This window comes from Ptiloglossa arizonensis, chromosome 1, assembly GCF_051014685.1.
Source record: "Ptiloglossa arizonensis isolate GNS036 chromosome 1, iyPtiAriz1_principal, whole genome shotgun sequence".
In the NCBI taxonomy this organism is placed as follows: domain Eukaryota; kingdom Metazoa; phylum Arthropoda; class Insecta; order Hymenoptera; family Colletidae; genus Ptiloglossa; species Ptiloglossa arizonensis.
Genome location: NC_135048.1, coordinates 30,643,529 through 30,662,640, shown reverse-complemented (window position 1 = coordinate 30,662,640; position 19,112 = coordinate 30,643,529). Strand labels below are relative to the sequence as shown.

General features: G+C 43.3%; 1 protein-coding gene across 1 annotated transcript in view; it reads right to left on the bottom strand.

Moving 5' to 3' along the window:
- The window catches only part of Vn (membrane-bound neuregulin protein vein), a 510,544-nt gene that overhangs the window by 46,254 nt on the left and 445,178 nt on the right, over positions 1–19,112 (bottom strand). Inside the window, exon 4 of the mRNA XM_076310176.1 lies at positions 17,600–17,708. Coding sequence (XP_076166291.1) covers positions 17,600–17,708 — 109 coding nt within the window. The remainder of the gene's footprint in view (positions 1–17,599; positions 17,709–19,112) is intronic.

Below are 19,112 nucleotides of genomic sequence, written 5' to 3'. Positions count from 1 at the left end.
CGCGAACGCAACACGTGTACAAGAGAGGAAATGTTTGGATCGTGACTGGCGCGGTTCCCGGTGTAGGAAATGACCTTGACAGGTAATCGTTCGGAAGGTATTCGGAGAAATATGGGCAGGTACGAGGGTAACGAATGGCGATCGCATTCCGGAAGTTCGAACTATGCCGAACTACTCCGGGACCGATCGACGATCAGCTACGAGCGTTTCTGGGCGCGGTTTGAATGTTAAATGTCCCGGTGCCTAGTCGAGCAACGTTACATCTTGCGGTCGTCAAGGAATTCAATTGCACGTGACCGATATCCGTTGGTACAGGATGGTTTGAAAATTGGTTCGAAGCCCGCCACACTACTTTTAAATCCCTTTCTAACATTCGAAGTCGCATAGAAAAGCTCTCGAGCGATCACAATGGAGGAAAAATAATTTTTAGTACGTAAATCGCGTTCTCGGGGTAATAATAACTTTTTCGTGTTTCGTAAATTATTGGCTTGTTTGGAGAGTCGTTTCGTTTTCCAAAATGGAGAATATGTAATTTAACAAAATGTTTATACATGTTAAAAAAATCGTGTTTCATTTTTACCAGAAAAATGAAATCACTTTCCGAACAATTCAATATTTCACTTTTGAACGTATATACTTAAGATTTTGACTACTTTGGCGGCGCTAATATAATGTTTAAGATAGGAGGTAAGAACGGAATATATATAAGGAAGTGGGGATAAGCGTTTCATCCCGGGCCTGCTAGTGGACTCGTCAGTAAGGCATCCTAGCAGGCCCTGCCTTATACGCCGGGACATTGGAAGATCGGTAAGAGGTCGTATATATAGCGATCGGAGCAGGTACGGGAACTTGCGGGAAACGGTTGGTGGTGAGTTTCCCTCTGGTGGCAAGCGTGGGTAGTGCCGCCACATAACCCCCTTGCCAGTGGTAAACGATACTTTGAAGTTCCGTCCTGATGTCCCAGTGGCGTAGGTATTTGTTCCGTAGTTCGGTTTGGCACAACAGGCACAGGAGGAGGTTGTCCAGAGCGGTGGAAGAGAAGAATGCTTCTTTTTCGTAGTAAGGCCCAGCTGCTGTCGATTGCGGAATACGCGTGGCGAGCATCGTTTGCTCAAGCCGCGTTTTCGCTTGTTGTCCGACGTTGATGCGTGCGCGTACCAGTATTTATGAAACGCATCGGTGTGGTCGGTGAATAATGTCGACAAGCTGCCTGCTGTCCTCCTGGGGTTGATCCTGATGGTTAGCCGGGAGTATAGCGTTCGTGTCGTCGCTGGCAGGTCGAGGAGTCAACCCTCGGAGAGGGGGATTTACGAAAAATCGGCCTTTACACGTTGCGTTCCTTCCATCGTCTTGTGCTGCACCTGTACTGCTGCTGTGCTGTTGTCCAGAAGGTTGCGTGTTGCTAGACGGGGTCACCACTTTGGCGGCGCTAAATTAAAGTATGTGAGGAAGGAGTAAACGGAAATATAAGGAAGTGGGGATAAGCGTTTCATCCCGGGCCTGCTAGTGGACTCGTCAGTAAGGCATCCTAGCAGGCCCTGCCTTATACGCCGGGACATTGGAAGATCGGTAAGAGGTCGTATATATAGCGATCGGAGCAGGTACGGGAACTTGCGGGAAACGGTTGGTGGTGAGTTTCCCTCTGGTGGCAAGCGTGGGTAGTGCCGCCACACTACCAAAGAGTTATTAAGAATTAATGAACAAATAACAATAATATATAATTATAATGACTTTTCGAACAAGCTAATAAAATAATATCGTTAATACACAGTAGCGGACGAATGTATTTGGATGCATGTTTTTGATATTTGAAATTTGTATTACTAGTAGATTCTAATCGAAAGATAATTTTTGCAATAATATACAGAAACGCGCGATAAAAATATTCCTCGAAAAGATTAGCCAATTTAATAAGTTTGAAGGAAGAATAATGAAGTTAATTCGATTCGACAATGCTTGAGTATTCGAGTAGTATTTGGAAAGTCGAGTATTCGAATATTCGAGTACTCGAGTAGTGTTTGGAAAATTGAGTAATCGAATATTCGAGTACTCGAGTACTATTTGGAAAATCGAGTATTCGAATAGTTGATTGTTTGAGGGAAATTTGGAAAGTCGAGTATTCGAATATTCAAATACGCGAGTAATGTATGAAAAGTCGAGTATTCGAACACTCGAGTATTTGAGGGGTATCGAAAAAGTGAAATATCCGAGTACTCGAGTATTCGAGTAGTATTGGAAAATAGTATCATTTTCATTTTACAAATGCATACATCTTACGCGTAGTTCGTTTCTATTATCACGTACGTTACAAATGCACGAAATACGCGAACTGGTTTTATTTGTTTACAAGATACAAAATCCTGATCAATGATAAAATCGAACGAACCTTTCTCAAAAATTTTCATGAAATATACCCGGTGGCGTTCTTCTGGTATCTCCAGTGTACGTTATACGCGCGTTGATTGCCGCGTGTGCGCGCGCATCGTGCAATATACGAAGACTGGTCGAAACTACAGTTCGGTTAATTTGATTCAATTCGATGGGTTTACACGGACAGGTGAATTTTTGATCGATGTTGATACGCTACCTCGGTCGAACTATCGTTATTGTTCGCGTGGGCCCGTTTCGACGATTTCTATGGCGTTTCGCAGCGCTTGAAAAATTAAAGACGGAATCGATAAAAGAATTCGAGGTTAGGTTCGGAGCGGAGCCAGTACCGCTCGAACAAATGAATACTTTACGGAATAATGATATTCGAGGATTACGTGGAGGAATTGAATTTGAATAATGCGAATGTTGCAAAAAATAATAAAAAATTCAATTCCTTGGGAATACGAAACTAACGATCCCGTACCATCGCGTACTCGAATAATGGTAATCACCGTTTCGTTGCTTGTTTCCATCGCGTTCGTGCGATCGTCTCGGGTGATTATTTTTCATTTAGAGGGAGACCCCGTAATTTTCAACGTTCTTACCGGCTCTTTGCTCGCCACGCGTGCAGAATCCGTGGCAAAGGAAACGTGGAGCTTCCCGGTGGCGGATGCCAAAGCTTTTCCATCGGTTTTAATTTAACGCCTACGCGAAGTTCAAACGAGAACTTCAATTCGAACGTATAGGTAGGAGTATTTTGCCCCTGACGATAAGCGGAATTTCAAGTTCCATTAAGGTGTCCGCGATGGAGCTCTCTTCTCTCTCTCTCTATCTATCTATCTATCTCTCTCTTTCCCTTATCGTTCTTGAAATACTTTTTAATAACGTTCCACTCGACAACTCAGCCCCGAAGGCTCGCGCATTTTGAGGAATTTCCACGATGCCGGGACGAACACCGAAAGACACTTTATGAACCGTCGGATTAACGTAATGCGAAACAACAGCGAGCCGTTAGACGCGTTGACGCTCTCGTCACTGTTGCGTCCCGTGGAAAAATCCAGTATAATTAACGAAAACGCGCGTTACCAGGACGTGTTCATCGAGTGTCCGGACAGATTTGCGTCGTTCAGGGGTTCCTCTTTCCCACCTTTGAGCGTTCAAGTGCATTCCGCCCGTTTCGGTGGTCGACCCCAACATTGCCACAACCTGCATATTCCGCATCGCTAGAAACTAGGAGAAAGGTTCCTAGAGCCGAGTTTGCGCTAGAATCAACGAAACATTGATTCACTAACTTAATTATGTTGAAGTTAGTTACGTTCTTGACTAATAAGAGGGACTAGAATGGAAATGACTCGACCTGTCCCTCTTTGATTTGAATATGCTTTTGTAGGGTGGTAGAGTATAAGACATTGTTAAGGTGTGTGGAGTATTGGACCTCAATATTGCCACAACGTAAACTTTCAACCTAACGTAATTCTAGGGTTAAATTCATGGTAGAATTAACGAAATATTGAATCACAAACTTAATTAGTCTTTGACTAATAAGAGGGACTAACAAGGAAATGAGTCGACCTGTCCCTCTTTGATTTGAATATGCTTTTGCAGGATGGTAGAGTATAAGACATTGTTAGGGTATGTGGAGTATTGGGTGTAGATACTCGATAATTTTTGAGATAAGAGTAATGGAAGTTGCTTGACCCCAACATTGTCATAATGTGCATATTCCACATCACCAGAAACTAGGAGAAAGGCTTCTAGGGCTGAGTTTGTACTACAATTAACGAAACATTGATTCACAAATTTAATTGTTCGTTCCTGACTATTAAGAGGGACTAACAAGGAAATAACTCGACCTGTCCTTCTTTGATTTGACCATGCTTTTGTAGGATGGTAGAGTATAAGACATTGTTAGGGTATGTGGAGTATTGGGTGTAGATACTCGATAATTTTTGAGATAAGAGTAATGGAAGTTGGTTGACCCCAACATTGTCACAACGTAAACTCTCAACCTAACCTAAATCTAGGAGAAAGGTCTCTAGGGTTAAATTCGTGGTACAATTAACGAAACATCGAATTACAGATTTAGTCATTTATCCTTGACTAATAAGAGGGACTAGAATGGAAATAACTCGAACTGTCCTTCTTTGATTTGACCACGCTTTTGCAAAATGGTAGAATATAAGACATTCTTAGGGTGTGTGGAATATTAGGCGTAGATACTTGATAGTTATTGAGATATGAGTAATCGAAGTTGGACGACCCCAATATTGCCCCAATGTGTACTTTCAACCTAACCTAAATCTAGGAGAAAGGCTTCTAGGGTTAAATTCGTGGTACAATGAACGAAACATTGAATCACAGATTTAGTAATTTATCCTTGACTAATAAGAGAAATTTACAAGGAAATGAATCTACCTGTCCCTCTTCGATTTGAACACGCTTTTGCAAAATGGTAGAGTAAGACATTGTTAGGGTATGTGGAGTATTAGGCGTAGATACTCGATCATTTTTGAGATACGAGTAATCATTGGGTTACACGACACGCGTACGGACTTATCGTTGGGATCATTGGGCGTAAAAATAAGGTCGAGTAATTATTCCGCGAACTGTATCGTTCCAAGTTGGAAAATCCGCTGAAACTCGTGTTGAAAGTAACGAAAAACATACACTCTCGTTCGTATGATATTAAATAATGACATCTGGCAGGCTACATCCGAAAGGTGTTCTTCCGTTCGCGGAAGATAAATGGTACATTTGCGGGTGAAAGAGAAAAATGATACAGCCGGCAGCTTCTGTACAAGTTACATCGTTATTTCGATTTCATTGTTCGTATATTTACAAATACCGAATGTTTACAATCGATGCTCTTTAGATCGCAACAGTGATTTGTTTTTTACCATTCTGTAAATGAACGTTAAAATCGAGAAGGGAACAGGTTGGATCCTCACTGTTGCGCGAATACAATTTAACGTAAATCAATGTTTTTTCCAGTTACCTCGAAGCGTAACATAAATTAGTAACATTACATTTTTCACTTTATCTTTACAATAATTGTTTCAACACATTGGCGAGGTTCTCCCGATAAAAACGAGTCTAAACACGCCACAAATTGGAGAGATTTGCCTACCAATTGATTATTATCACTCCCCGTGTAATTAATTCACTACGAATAAAGTTTATCCGATTTGCCTCGTGTTTGGACTCGTTTCAATCGGGAGAAGCCCACGAATCGATTGGTGACCTTACTGTAAGAATAAAATGCAAAAATGAAAATTCGAATTCTCAAAATCGAACGATTCGTCCTAGCAGGCGCGACGTTCCCTCAAATCAGTCATCCCACGCTCCAAGTGCTATTATTTCATTCTCGTTCAAATTTAAACGATCGATAACTCGACTAACCGAAACATTTGAAAGCTTCTTTGTTTAAGAAACGCTAAAAATTCGCGAGAATGCTGTTTCGTGCGTCGAGCTTACTCGTTAGACCGGTGACCCGAAAACAGGGTGACTCGGTAGGCTGAATCTCGATTCGACGTAGCTGGTGTGTTCCGTTCGTCGATCAGGGAATTCGTTCGCGAAAGAAATCTCGTCGATCGTCTCGATTGTCCCCGAGAGTGGTCGGTGTGCGTGCATGTATCATCGTCTACTATGCACGAGTAATCCGTGTCGCGGATATTCGCGTCGTTGGAGCGTGTCAAAGATTCGCGTGGGTGTATACCGCGCGGCGTGTCGCGGGTCGGGCAACATTTTCATATAAAAGCCTCGCGCTTCCCGTTAAAATAATGAGCGTCCAAAAAGGACCGAGTTCGCATCCGTCGGCTGGAGAGAGCTTGGTTGGCGAGTTCTCGCCCGACAGAGGCGGCTACCGTGTGTGCGAGCTTTTGTGCGTGCGCGACGAGTTCGCGTATATGGGCCAGGGTTATGCGGAAGCATCTCCGCGAAGAGAGAGAGAGAGAGAGAGAGAGAGAGAGAGAGAGAGAGAGAGAGAGAGAGAGAGAGAGAGAGAGAGAGAGAGAGAGAGAGGGGAGAAAAAAGCGGCTCGAGAGGTCGCCCGGCGCGAGAAGCACCGGGGATATTAGAGGGTGAACTTTATTCTTCCTTTTTCCCCAGCCTCTTTTCGCTCCTTCGCGTCCTTCCTTCCTTCCTTCCGGGCCGGGAACTCCTGGCAGAAGGGGAACGCTGCTCGTTCCGCTTTAATATTCCGCTTTTTATCTGCGTTATCTGGCGCGAGCGGCGTTATCGTCGCGCGTCAGCTTTTCGCCCCGTCGAATTGCCGCGTTCTTCGTCCACGGAATCGTGTCCCGAGTTCTCAGAACGCGGACGAAAATTTTAATCGCTTTCGAGTACAGGAGGATTGTTTCATTGTTTGTAGAATCTTTGAAAACGGAGCAACTTTTGTTTAAAATAGTTTTTGATATGTTTTTTAGTTTAAGAGTTGTGGCAATGCTTCGGTTATTGATAGAACGTATCTTCGCCCCGGAATCGTGTCCCGAGTTCTCAGAACGCGGACGAAAATTTTAATCGCTTTCGAGTACAGGAGGATTGTTTCATTGTTTGTAGAATCTTTGAAAACGGGGCAACTTTTGTCTCTAATAGTTTTCAATATCTTTTGTAGTGTAAGAGTTACAGCAATACCTCGGTTATTGATAAAACGTATTTTTGCCCCGGTATCATGTTCCTCGTGCCCAGAACGCAGATGAAAATTTTAATCGCTTTCGAATACATGATAATATTTTCCTTGTTTGTAGAATCTTTGGAAACGGAGCAACTTTTGTTTCGAACAATTTTCAATATTTTTTGTAGTTTAAGAGTTATAGTGATGCCTCCGTTATTGATAGAACGTATCTTCACCCCGGAATCATGTTACTCGTTCCCAGTGCGCGGATGGAAATTTTGAACGCTTTCGAATTTGGGAGAACATTTTCCTTGTTTGTAAAATCTTTGAAAACGGAGCAACTTTTGTTTAAAATAGTTTTCAATATCTTTTTTAGTTTAAGAGTTATAGCAATGCCTCGGTTAGTGATAAAACGTATTTTTGCCCAGAAATTACGTTCCCCGTTTCAAGCGCGCGGATGGAAATTCGAATCGCTTTCGAATTTGGCAGAATTTTCTTCGAATTGATTTCGAATTTGGGAGAAATCTTTCCAGTTTATAGAATCTTTGAAAACGGGGCAACTTTTGTCTCTAATAGTTTTCAATATCTTTTGTAGTTTAAGAGTTACAGCAATACCTCGGTTATTGATAAAAAGTATTCTTGCTCAGAAATTACGTTCCTCGTTTCAAATTGCGCGGATGGAAATTTTAATAGTTTTCAAATTTGGGAGAAATCTTTCTAGTTTATAGAATCTTTCAAAACGGAGCAACTTTTATTCCAAACTATTTTCAATATCTTTTGTAGCTAAAGAGTAATACTAATACCTCGGTTAACGATAGAACGTATCTTCACCCCGGAATCATGTTCCCCGTTCCCATCGCTCGACTGGAAATTCAAATCACTGTCAAATTCAAGAAAAATAGTCCTACTTCAAAAACACAGCAACATTCGCTGCAAACAGTTTCCAATATTTTGTGCAGTTTAAGATCCACAGCAAGATCACGATCATCGTTGCGACATCCGCGAGACAAGATTCTCTCCCCATTCCTCGCATACCTTTAATCGACCATGTTCGATCATTAAGCGAGGCACTGCCGTAGCTCTCCCCTCCAAAGTCAACAAGTCCCCTGAACATTGTTCTCGGATCGAAACGTTGAACATTTCCCATAGATTACGCCAAAAAACTTTCATCAAGAGCCACGCTGCGCCTCGATATTCCTCAAAAATCGCATCGTCGATTGATTTCGTTTCCAAGATTCATACCGAGCTTTTTCGTCGGGTCAAACTGTCGCTTCCGGTCTCCCGTCTATCGCTTCTCGTCTTACGGCCTACGGGAGAAAGAGTGATCGCGCGTCCTCGAGCGGATCGAAGGTCCCCGACACGGAAAGAAGTCTTACCCTTTCCTATACCACCTACCCCCTCCACCATCCCGATGGCACCCCGGATAACCGAATATCCGACCCTAGCGTGGCAAATGGCTCGCCCGGAATCACAGGTTGCACAGGTGGAGTCGGGAATTGAACGGATGGAAGGACGCGGGATGAAGTGTCTCGAGCGGCGAGATTTACGAGCGTTCCGCCCGCGCGAGCGTGTGCGCGCACGCGCACCAGCACGAGCGCACGAGCGCACCAACTCGCCGAGTTCTCTGGTAGCCGAGAGCTTTGCATTCACCGTGTATTTTGGTGAAGTGCCGCGAGGTTGCAAGAGGGATCGCCCGGTGATTGGAAGGGGGTGGTTTAGGGGTGGGTAGAGGGGTTTGGGGTAGAGTTGGGACCCAGCTGCGATAAACTGGATGCTCGATTCGCGTCGCGACACCGATTCGTGTACGGATCCACCCGCTCGGTGGAGGTTTCGTCGCGCGACCCTGTCAACTGGGTCATCCGAGCCACGTATTTCGTAGCCTTTTTCCAAGGTGGGTTGGGATCGTGTCTCGATCGCTACGAGATCCCAGCGATCTCGGTCGGTTTTCGGATACTCGCGTTCGTCTCGCTGCTTATCCCCCCTCCGCCCCTCCCACCTCGCCCCGCTTCTTAGTTCGCCCGGGCAACGTCTTTTCTACGCGATTCCGCGCCAGGTTATAGCGAGTTTATCGGGATCACGGCTCGCGGGGAAAGGATATTTATTCCACGAAAAGACGAGTCACTGGAAATCCATAAATCGCGGATTTCCGGAAGATACGGGAGGTGATTTATTATGAACAACGGGGAAGAAATAGTTCCAAACGCGCTCCCCCCACCTCTCACCAGGGGAAAGTAGGATTCGTTTCCGCGGCCATTTATTAGCGCCGCGAACCGAGTAACGATGAACCTCGGCGTATCGGGTCCGAGCAATTCGGTGCTGGCTTATCTATCGGCGGCGATACGTGTCGGACGACGTTGGGAATTCTTATCGTCGGATATTGTTTAACCTCGTGTGGTCGCAAGTTTCTGGGATATGTCCCGTCCCGTTTGACGATACTGCTTGCGCGGGATGACCGCCGGACGGTTGGTGAAATTTAAGCGTCGGTTCGAGTGGCAGCGGACCGACGAAACTGGGAATTTGAATGTTTGAGTATTCGAATACCAATGTTGAAATATTTTGAGTACTCGAATACCAATGTTGAAATACTTTGAGTACTCGAATACCAATGCTGAGACACTTTGAGTAATTGAATACCAATGTTGAAACACTTTGAGTAATTGAATACCAATGTTGAAATATAATACTTTGAGTACTTGAATACTAATGTTGAAACACTGAGTAATCGAATACCAATGTTGAAATACCTTGACTACTCGAATACCAATGTTGAAACACTTTGAGTGCTCGAATACCAATGTTGAAACACTTTGAGTAATCGAATATCATTGTTGAAATACTTTGAGTAATTGAGTATCAATGTTGAAACACTTTGAGTAATCGAATACCAATGTTGGAACACTTTGGGTACTCGAATACCAATGCTGAAATACTTTGAGTAATCGAATACCAATGTTGAAATACTTTGAGTAATCGAATACCAATGTTGAAATAGTTTGAGTACTCGAATACCAATGTTGAAATACTTTGAGTACTCGAATAACATTGTTCGAATATTTGAGTTGGTACTAGAATACCGTTATTCGAATACTACTCGAATTCTTGAGCATTCGAATACTATTCTTCGAATATTTTAGTATTCGATTAACATTCTTTGAATAAGGAAGTATTCGAATTTTATTCTCCGAATATTTTAGTATTCGAATGCTATTCTTTGAATATTTTAGTATTCGAATACTATTCTTCAAATATTTTAGTATTCGATTAGCGTTCTTTGAATAAGTAAGTATGCGAATAGCATTCCTCGAATCAAGAAGTATTTTAACAGCATTCTTCGAATAAAGAAGTATTTGAATAGCATTCTTTAAATAAGGAAGTATTCGAATAACATTCTTCGAGTATTTTAGTATTCGAATAGCATTCTTCGAGTATTTTAGTATTCGAATAGCATTCTTCGAGTATTTTCGTATTCGAGTAGCATTCTTCGAATATTTTAGTATTCGAATAGCATTTTCCAAACAAAGAAGTGTTCCAAACTGCTCGAGTACCCGAATACTATTCGAACAGTCAAGAATTTCAGCAACTGTGGTTGACTATTCAAATACAGAGAACCTCGCCAACTGGTCCCGGATGAACGTTCCAAGAAAACGTGTTCCAACGATACTCGTCTTGTCTACCTCTCTTTGTTTTACGAGTTGGAGCACACGGATTAAACTTCGGAGCTTGCACGAAGCGCAGCTATTTAAACTTTCATCGATATTAGAAGAACACACCCTCTTCCGTGTTAATAGTCTTCCCTCAGCAACGCGATCGAGAGAGTCGATCCAGAACCCGGATTGTTCCCAATTGGTCGCGATTCGGTTCCAAAGGATTGAACGGGGCCAGAATATTGCTTTTATCTCTTTGGTAAACACTTGCGCACTCGTTACACGACGTATCCAAATTAACATTGTCGGCGATTGTCGTTTCCTTATCGAAAGCAATTCACTCCTCGAGGTTGGAAATGCCCGTACAATACCATTCGCGCGATACCCTTCGGGGTCGCTCGGAACCATAACTCGGGCAGGACACGCGACTCGACAATGCCCTCGCGAACGCTCATTTGTCCATTGTCCATTCTTCTGCTTCCCCTTGTTCCTTTTTTCCTCTCAACCCTTGTTCCTCCGGGGACGACCTGATTCCTCGATAAAGCCAATAAACCCTCGTCAACCGGTGGCAGTGCGGTGTTCGTCGGGGTCCGCCCGTAGACCGCAACGTTTCCCTTTGCTCTTCGACCTCTTTCCATCCCAGCCACCCTTTTCCAAGCCCTCCCGAGGGTCACCTTTATCCGTGGATCGGCTCGTCCCCCGAATTTATTTAACGAGTGGCTAATCAACGTCAAAGTGCACCGACAAAAAGACCACCGTTGTCGAGACTTTTTTTTCTTTTTTTTTTCTATCTTCCACGGTATCGTCTCGGTCAGCTCGTTTTCAGCTCTAGCCGGCGTTCGACGGATAAAAATTGTAACATTGTTTTAAACGCGAGTTTTCGCACCGCGGGAGACGCCACGCTCGGTTCACCGCGCGTAATCTTCGACGATAATGACCGTACATCCGCTGTGTTTATTTTTCCGCGAAAATTTTCTACTGTGTTTTTTCCTCGGTATGCACGATACTACAATAACAATAATTCAGAATTTTTCCTTCCAACCGGTGTAATAGTCCCGGGACTATTGGCTCGGAATTTATCTGGCTTTTGATCTTTGTTACTGTTATTATTAATCCGGCGACGGTGTGCTGAGGAAAACGTAACATGGTAAGTGTGGTGGAGCGTTGCACACACTTGCTAGTGTTTTTAAGTCGCGTGTCCACGGTTTTCGAGAAATTAAAAAAAAAAAAATGTTTCCAGAGTGGGGTATTTAATGAAAAAAATATTTAAGGATAATTGTTTAATTTGTACGTGGTAGGTATTGAGGATTAGGAGCACGGATAGTGCTCGATAAGAAAACTTTTAACTTGAATACTTAATTGATACTTTTAAAATTGATGAGGTGTAACGTACAGCGTGGCTTTGAGCAAAGATACAAAATGTGAGAAAAAGTATCGAGCGAAGTAAACGTAAGAGAGATACTAGGGGACTTTTTTTTAAATATCGGTTTTCCAAAATGGAGAGTGTGTAATTTAATGAAATGTTTGTACACTCTAAAAAAATCGTGTTTTATATTCACCGAAAAAAAAAAAACGAGAAATGACTTTTCGAAGGATTCGATAATATCGTAATACGAAAAATGAAAGACAGTGCGAGTAAGTTTCAATTAGTTGAACACGATGATAGAACTTGACAGGAATGGGTACGTGTTCCGTGAGGGTGAACGTGGTACGATCGTCGCTTGAACTCCGTGTTTCTCGAGCGCTAATGGGAATCAGGCATTTCTGTTTCACGAGGAGGATGAAACGAAAACCGGACGTGGAAACGAAGGAACGTACGTCGCGTCGTTGAAATAATACCGACGACGCGTGCACGTTAGAATTAACGACTCGAGCTTTGACGGAAACATTGTGCCGATGAGTTTGCTTTGATATCGGTGAACTTTTCTCCCAACGGTTCTCTGTGATTTTTAAGCATGGTTGACGAATGGAGCAACGCGACGCGAGCTCACGTTTCATCGAACGAATGGGGCTGGGACTGCTTCGCGAATTCTTCTGTGTTTGGGGATTGGAATGGTTCGACGATTCAAATATTACACGAATGTAATTCGAATATCGTTAGAGTACTATTAGAGTACTCGACTATTCGAATGTAGTTCGAGTACTACTCGAGTACTTGACTATTCGATTACTCGAGTATTCGAATATTTTGGGAAGTCAACGAGTAGCTGTGTATTTATAGTACTCGAATATTTTGGGAATTCAACGAGTATCTGTGTACTCATAGTATTCGAATATTTTGGGAATTTAACGAATATCTGTGTACTCATAGTTTTCGAATATTTTGGGAATTCAACAAGTATCGGTGTACTCATAGTATTCGAATATTTTGGGAATTCAACGAGTACTGTGCACTCATAGTATTCGAATATTTTGGGAATTCAAGAAGTATCTGTGTATTCATAGTGTTCGAATATTTTGTGCACTCGACAAGTATCTGAATACTCATAGTGTTCGAATATTTTGTGCACACAAGTATCTGAATACTCATAGTGTTCGAATATTTTGTGCGCTCAACAAGTATCTGTGTATTCATAGTGTTCGAATATTTTGTGCACTCAACAAGTATCTGTGTACTCACAGTGTTCGAATACTTTGTGTATTCGACAAGTATCCGTGTACTCATAGTATTCGAATATTTTTCTGCACTCAACAAGTATCTTAATATTCGTGGTATTCGAATACTAAGATCCGAGTGATAAATCAAGTTCAAGTTCCACGTTATACTTTAAAGATTTTCTTGTCGTAAGCAGCTTATTTGTGAAACCACTGTGCTTTCAGCTGTAAAAGGGACTCTTTCAGCGGAAGAAGAGAGTGCAGGAATATTTAAACAGTATTTCGTTAGTTCTTCCACCGGAAAATTTATCGTCGTTGGAAAACTCGCGTCGCGTTACACGGTCGGAATAGAAATATTCGAAGTTTATTCACGGCGTTCGAATACCAATAAAATATTCCAATATTAAATTCGAATAGTTCCAGATCTCGGGGACTAATTTCACGAGATGAGCGACCGATCGTGGCTAGTGGAACTTTTTCAATTAAACTCGGAAGCGTTCGATTCGCAATGGGACACGATGGTCGAGAAATTTAATTTTCGTAAGAAGTCGTAAAATCGAAATAACAGGGGACGGTGGTGAATTTTTGGACGAAGCTGCGACGAATCCTGGACCGGGAGGAGTGTAAAACGCGCTAGCTGGACGTAAAAACTGCACTCTGACCGGCGTTGAAAGGAATTTTTTATGAAATCCGTTGAGAAACGAAGGAAGCGATTCGACCGTGTTTGCCCGTTGGTTTTTTTCGCTCTGCACCCCGAGGGAATCGGTAGCGCAGCCAGAAATCTAGCAAGGTGGGTGCAACGAAAAAGCTTAAGAAACATTGGATGTTTGAATGGAACTGCAAGGCGAAAATACACAAAATTACAAGTCGTATATTTTTTCGAGTGTTTTTGGTTCATAATGATAAGTAATATTTGGATGTACTACTTGAAGCAATGGTTGGAATTTCAATCGATTGATAGTAATTCTACGATCGAAATCTCGTTCGATCGAAATCTAATCTTACCACCGAAATCTCGTTCGATCGAATTCTATGACCGAAATCTCGATCGATCGAATCTACGACTGAAATCTCGTTCGATCGAATTCTATGACCGAAATTTCGTTCGATCGAATCCTAGGACCGAAATCTCGTTCGATCGAATCCTACGATTGAAATCTCGTTCTATAGAATTCTATGACCGAAATCTCGTTCAATCGAATTCTACGACCGAAATCTCGTTCGATCGAATCCTACGATTGAAATCTCGTTCTATAGAATTCTATGACCGAAATCTAATCCTACGACTGAAATCTCGTTCGATCGAATTCTACGACCGAAATCTCGATCGATCGAATCCTATAATCGAAATCTCGTTCGACCGAATCCTACGATCGAAATCTTGATCGATCGAATCCTATAATCGAAATCTCGTTCGACCGAATCCTACGATCGAAATTTCGTTCGATCGAATCCTATGTTCGAAATCTCGTTCGATCGAATCCTATGACCGAAATCTCGTTCGATCGAATTCTACGACTGAAATCTCGTTCGATCGAATTGTATGACCGAAATTTCGTTCAAACGAAATCTAAGACCGAAATTTTGTTCGATCGAAATTTAATCCTACGATCGAAATTTCGTTCGATCGAAATCTAATCCTATGACCGAAATCTCGATCGATCGAATCCTATGATCGAAATCTCGTTCGATCGAATTCTATAACCGAAATTTTGTTCGATGGAAATCTAATCCTACAACTGAAATCTCGTTCGATCGATGATACTTCCGAAAAAGAAGCACCCCGAAAGATATACCCGAAATTCGAACACGATGCGAGGAACGCGTAGATCAAGAACACGCGATGTAAACGATAAATAACTGAAACTGCAAACGTCGGTGGTGCGCGATCTAATTCCTGCCACGGACAAACTGTTTGATTAGCGGAAGTCCGGCGTCCCGGAGGTGAACGCCTTGCGTATCCTCTCTTTCTCTTCCACACGGGAACACCTGAACAAAAAGCTAGAACGAGCAAACGAGCAAGAGAGAGAGAGAGATTTCGACAAATAAAAAAGATAAAACGATATGCACGAGGAGCAGCCAGAGAGGGAATAAAATGTAAGAGAAACGATCGGGTAAGGTGTTCCGTTTAATGGATGGCGGAAAAAGGACAACGGAAAGGGGTCGAAAGGGACAGAGGGAGAACCGAGAAAGACGAAGGATAAGTGGTCGAGAGGTCAGCGAGAGTCGGCGTCTACGGCGATCTCTACGAAATCGGCAACAAACATCCCGCGAAACCTCCTCTAACCTCTTCCAATCTCGTCTGCAGACTCGACCTCCGGTGTAGGTGTTAGTCGAAAAGAGGGCAACAAGAAGTAAACTCAATTTCGGCTGGCTGGTGTATCTCTGTCCCGTGGATCGTGAGAGGGGTTGGCGGGAAGACGCGCCGCGAAGCGATTCGCAGTCGTTTGTTTCAATATATTCGACCGCTATCGTGGCGCCCGATCGCAGCCAACTGGTATCGACGTAGCTGAAATTGTGAGCGTCGGAACGTGACCGATCTTCCACGCGATTATCCGTCACGCGTGTACCGAGACTTTCTTTTTTTCCAACCGTTGGATCCTTCTTCGGTGGCTTTGTTTTTTCTTGGAGGGTTTAACTCCTTGGTGTAGTTTCACCGAGTGGGGTCATTTGTAATCTGTTGCGTCATGGGATAATACCGTGATGAGGTATTTACCTCGTATTATACCTAGAGATAATACCTCTAATCGAAACCACTGGATGTTTACTCGTGGACCTGACTCGGACCTAATCCTTTAGAGTCTTATCTGTGGGGTACTTTGAAATCTATCGTACGTATGAGTAAACAATGTGCAGGATTCACGAGAAAGGGTACGGTATGAATTCAGTGACTACTCAAGGAATACCTAATCGAATCTAGATGTTTACTCGTGGACCTGACTCGGACCTAACCCTTTAGAGTCTTATTTGTGGGGCACTTTGAAATCTATCGTATACATAACATGAGTGAACAATCTGAAGGATTCATGAGAAAGGGTGCCATATGAATTCAGTGACTACTCAAGGAATACCTAATTGAATACACTAGATGTTTACTCGTGAACCTAACTCACTCGACTCTTATCTGTGGGGCACTTTGAAATCTATCGTACACACGAGTGAACAATGTGCAGGATTCATGAGAAAGGATATGATATGAATTCAGTGACTACTCAAGGAATACCTAATCGAATCCACTACATATTTACTCGTAGAGTCATTTGAAATCGTATCAGAGGACAATTTTGTGATGAGAGATAACCTCTAATCGAAAATCTAATCGAACTCATTAGATTCTTATTTGTGGGGCGCTTTGAAATCTATCATACACACAACACGAGTGAACAGTATGCAGGATTCACGAGAAAGGGTACAACATGGATTCAGTGACTACTCAAGGAATACCTAACATTTTAAAACGAGTATGAAGCTCAGTATTAAGACACGAGACACCTCTGCCATTTTCTTCAACTATTCGCAATTCGGAAACTAAGGTACCCAAGATGCACATTCACAGGACGTTTTCTATCTAGTTTGAAATCTCTCGTATCCCAATTTACCCCCCATGACGAGGGATTATATTTGATCGAACATATACTCTAACCCATTAGATTTTTACTTGTGGGGCACTTCTATCGTACACACACCACGAGTGAGTTCTATCTAGTTTGAAATCTCTCGTATCACGGGACAATCCCACAACGAGGAATTATTTTTGATCGAACATATACTCTAACCCACTAGATTCTTACTCGTGGGGCACTTCGAAATCTATCGTACACACACCACGAGTGAACAATGTACAGATTTCTTGACAAAGGGTGCAACATGGATTGGGTGACTACCCAAGGAATACCCAATATTTTAAAACGAGTACGAAGCTCAGTGTTAAGACACGAGGCACCTCGAACATTTTCTTCAACTATTCGCAACCCGGAAACTAAGGTCCCCAAGATCTCGGGGACTCGACATTTAGTGGACTCGATTAAGTATTCCTTGAGTAGTCACTGAATTCATATGGTACCCTTTCTCGTGAATCCTGCACATTGTTCGTGGATCTAACTCAGATCTAACCTTCTAGACTCTTATCTGTAGGACACTTTGAAATCTATCGTACGCACGAGTGAACAATGTGCAGGATTACTTAATCGACATTTCTTAAGGACATGTTCACAAGATGTTTTTTATCCACTTTAACCCGTAGATTCACTATTATACCCCTCCGAAGTACTGACACCACCCTGTACAGTGTTCAGCGATAGATAAACCCTCTATTCCGTTTTTCGTAATATCCAAGCTCGTGGTCTCGGCGAACGTCACAGGAAATATGTATGCTCACCTGCATGCTGGTTCACCGACGGTCTCGAAGAACAGGCAGGTACCACCGTTCATGCAGAAGTCTCCCGCTATCGGGCATGGCTGCTCCTGCCTCGGCCACGCCGCCGTCGCTGCAACAAACCAGAGGAAAAACATTCGTCAGCGTGTTCGTTGGGAACGTTATGCGCATAATTACACCGTACGACCCTTCTTCGTTTTTTTCTCTCCCTCCCCACCCTCCGGCACGGGTTCCCTCGACTTTCGAACACAGCCCTCTGTATCCTCCCACCGGCACGGTGTCGGATAGCTTTGTTCACCGTGCATAGGAAATGATATTCGCGAACCGTGCATTTTCATTTCAATCGGGTTTCTCTGGGCGCGGATTAGTCTTTGATATGCAAATAGGGAACTGCTGCTAAGGAGGGAACCGTCCCCCATCCTCCTATCCACGGTTCAACCGCTCTCTCCCGGAACTGGTCGGATTTACGAAAAGCTGAAAACCCTGTTCCCTCTTGGAAGCTTTCGTTGCTTCGTTCTCGTTTTTCCGGCTCGTATTCCCCGATTTACGATTCTTTTCAGGGTTCTTGCGATTTTAACGAGGACATCGGGGGATCGAACGACGACGTAGGGAAATAAACGGGCTGGTCGCGAATAATTTCAACATCGAGATCGACCCGCACGCCCCGGTGAACTCGCGAGGCATCGTGTAAATTTTACCGCGCGTACGCGTTACTCCGTACGCTGTAATTCCTCACTGTCGCCCGCCACTGTTCGAGCAGTAACGCATTATGAACCGTGGGCCACTATCTCGCGCCAGGCTGCGTCGTAAACATCGATTAATCATTTCGCGATGCGCATCTGCTTGGAGAAGCGTTCTAATGTTCCGCACGGAATTTTGTACGCACCAGCCGCGGAGTAGGCGCTCGGTATCGCGGTCAGGTGTTCGCGAGCCGGATGAGAAACTTTCAGGTGTACCGGGGCTAGCCCTGCGTCTTGACGAAACGTCTGGCGCGCAAGTAGCACTTCTCGAGGGCTCCAGGAGTACCTGACCTAACTAAGAAAGCACGAAAAATTTGGGGAAAAATATCTTTGTTTCTTTACGTAGCCTTCTGTTAGATTGATACACTTTTCACAATGATGTATGCCTTGGTAAAATACCTGGCATGTAAGTAGCACTTCTGGGTGGATCCAGAAGTACCTGACCTAACTAAGAAAGCACGAAAAATTTGGGGAAAAATATCTTTGTTTCTTTACGTAGCCTTCTGTTAGATTGATACACTTTTCACAATGATGTACGCCTTGGTGAAATACCTGGCATGTAAGCAATACTTCTGGGTGGTCCCAGAAGTACCTGACCTAACTAAGAAAGCACGAAAAATTTGGGAAAAAGTGTCTTTGTTTCTTTACGTAGCCTTCTGTTAGATTGATACACTTTTCACAATGATGTATGCCTTGGTGAAACACCTGGCATGAAAGTAGCACTTCTGGGTGGTTACAGAAGTACCTGACTTAACAAAAAAAGCATACAAAATTTG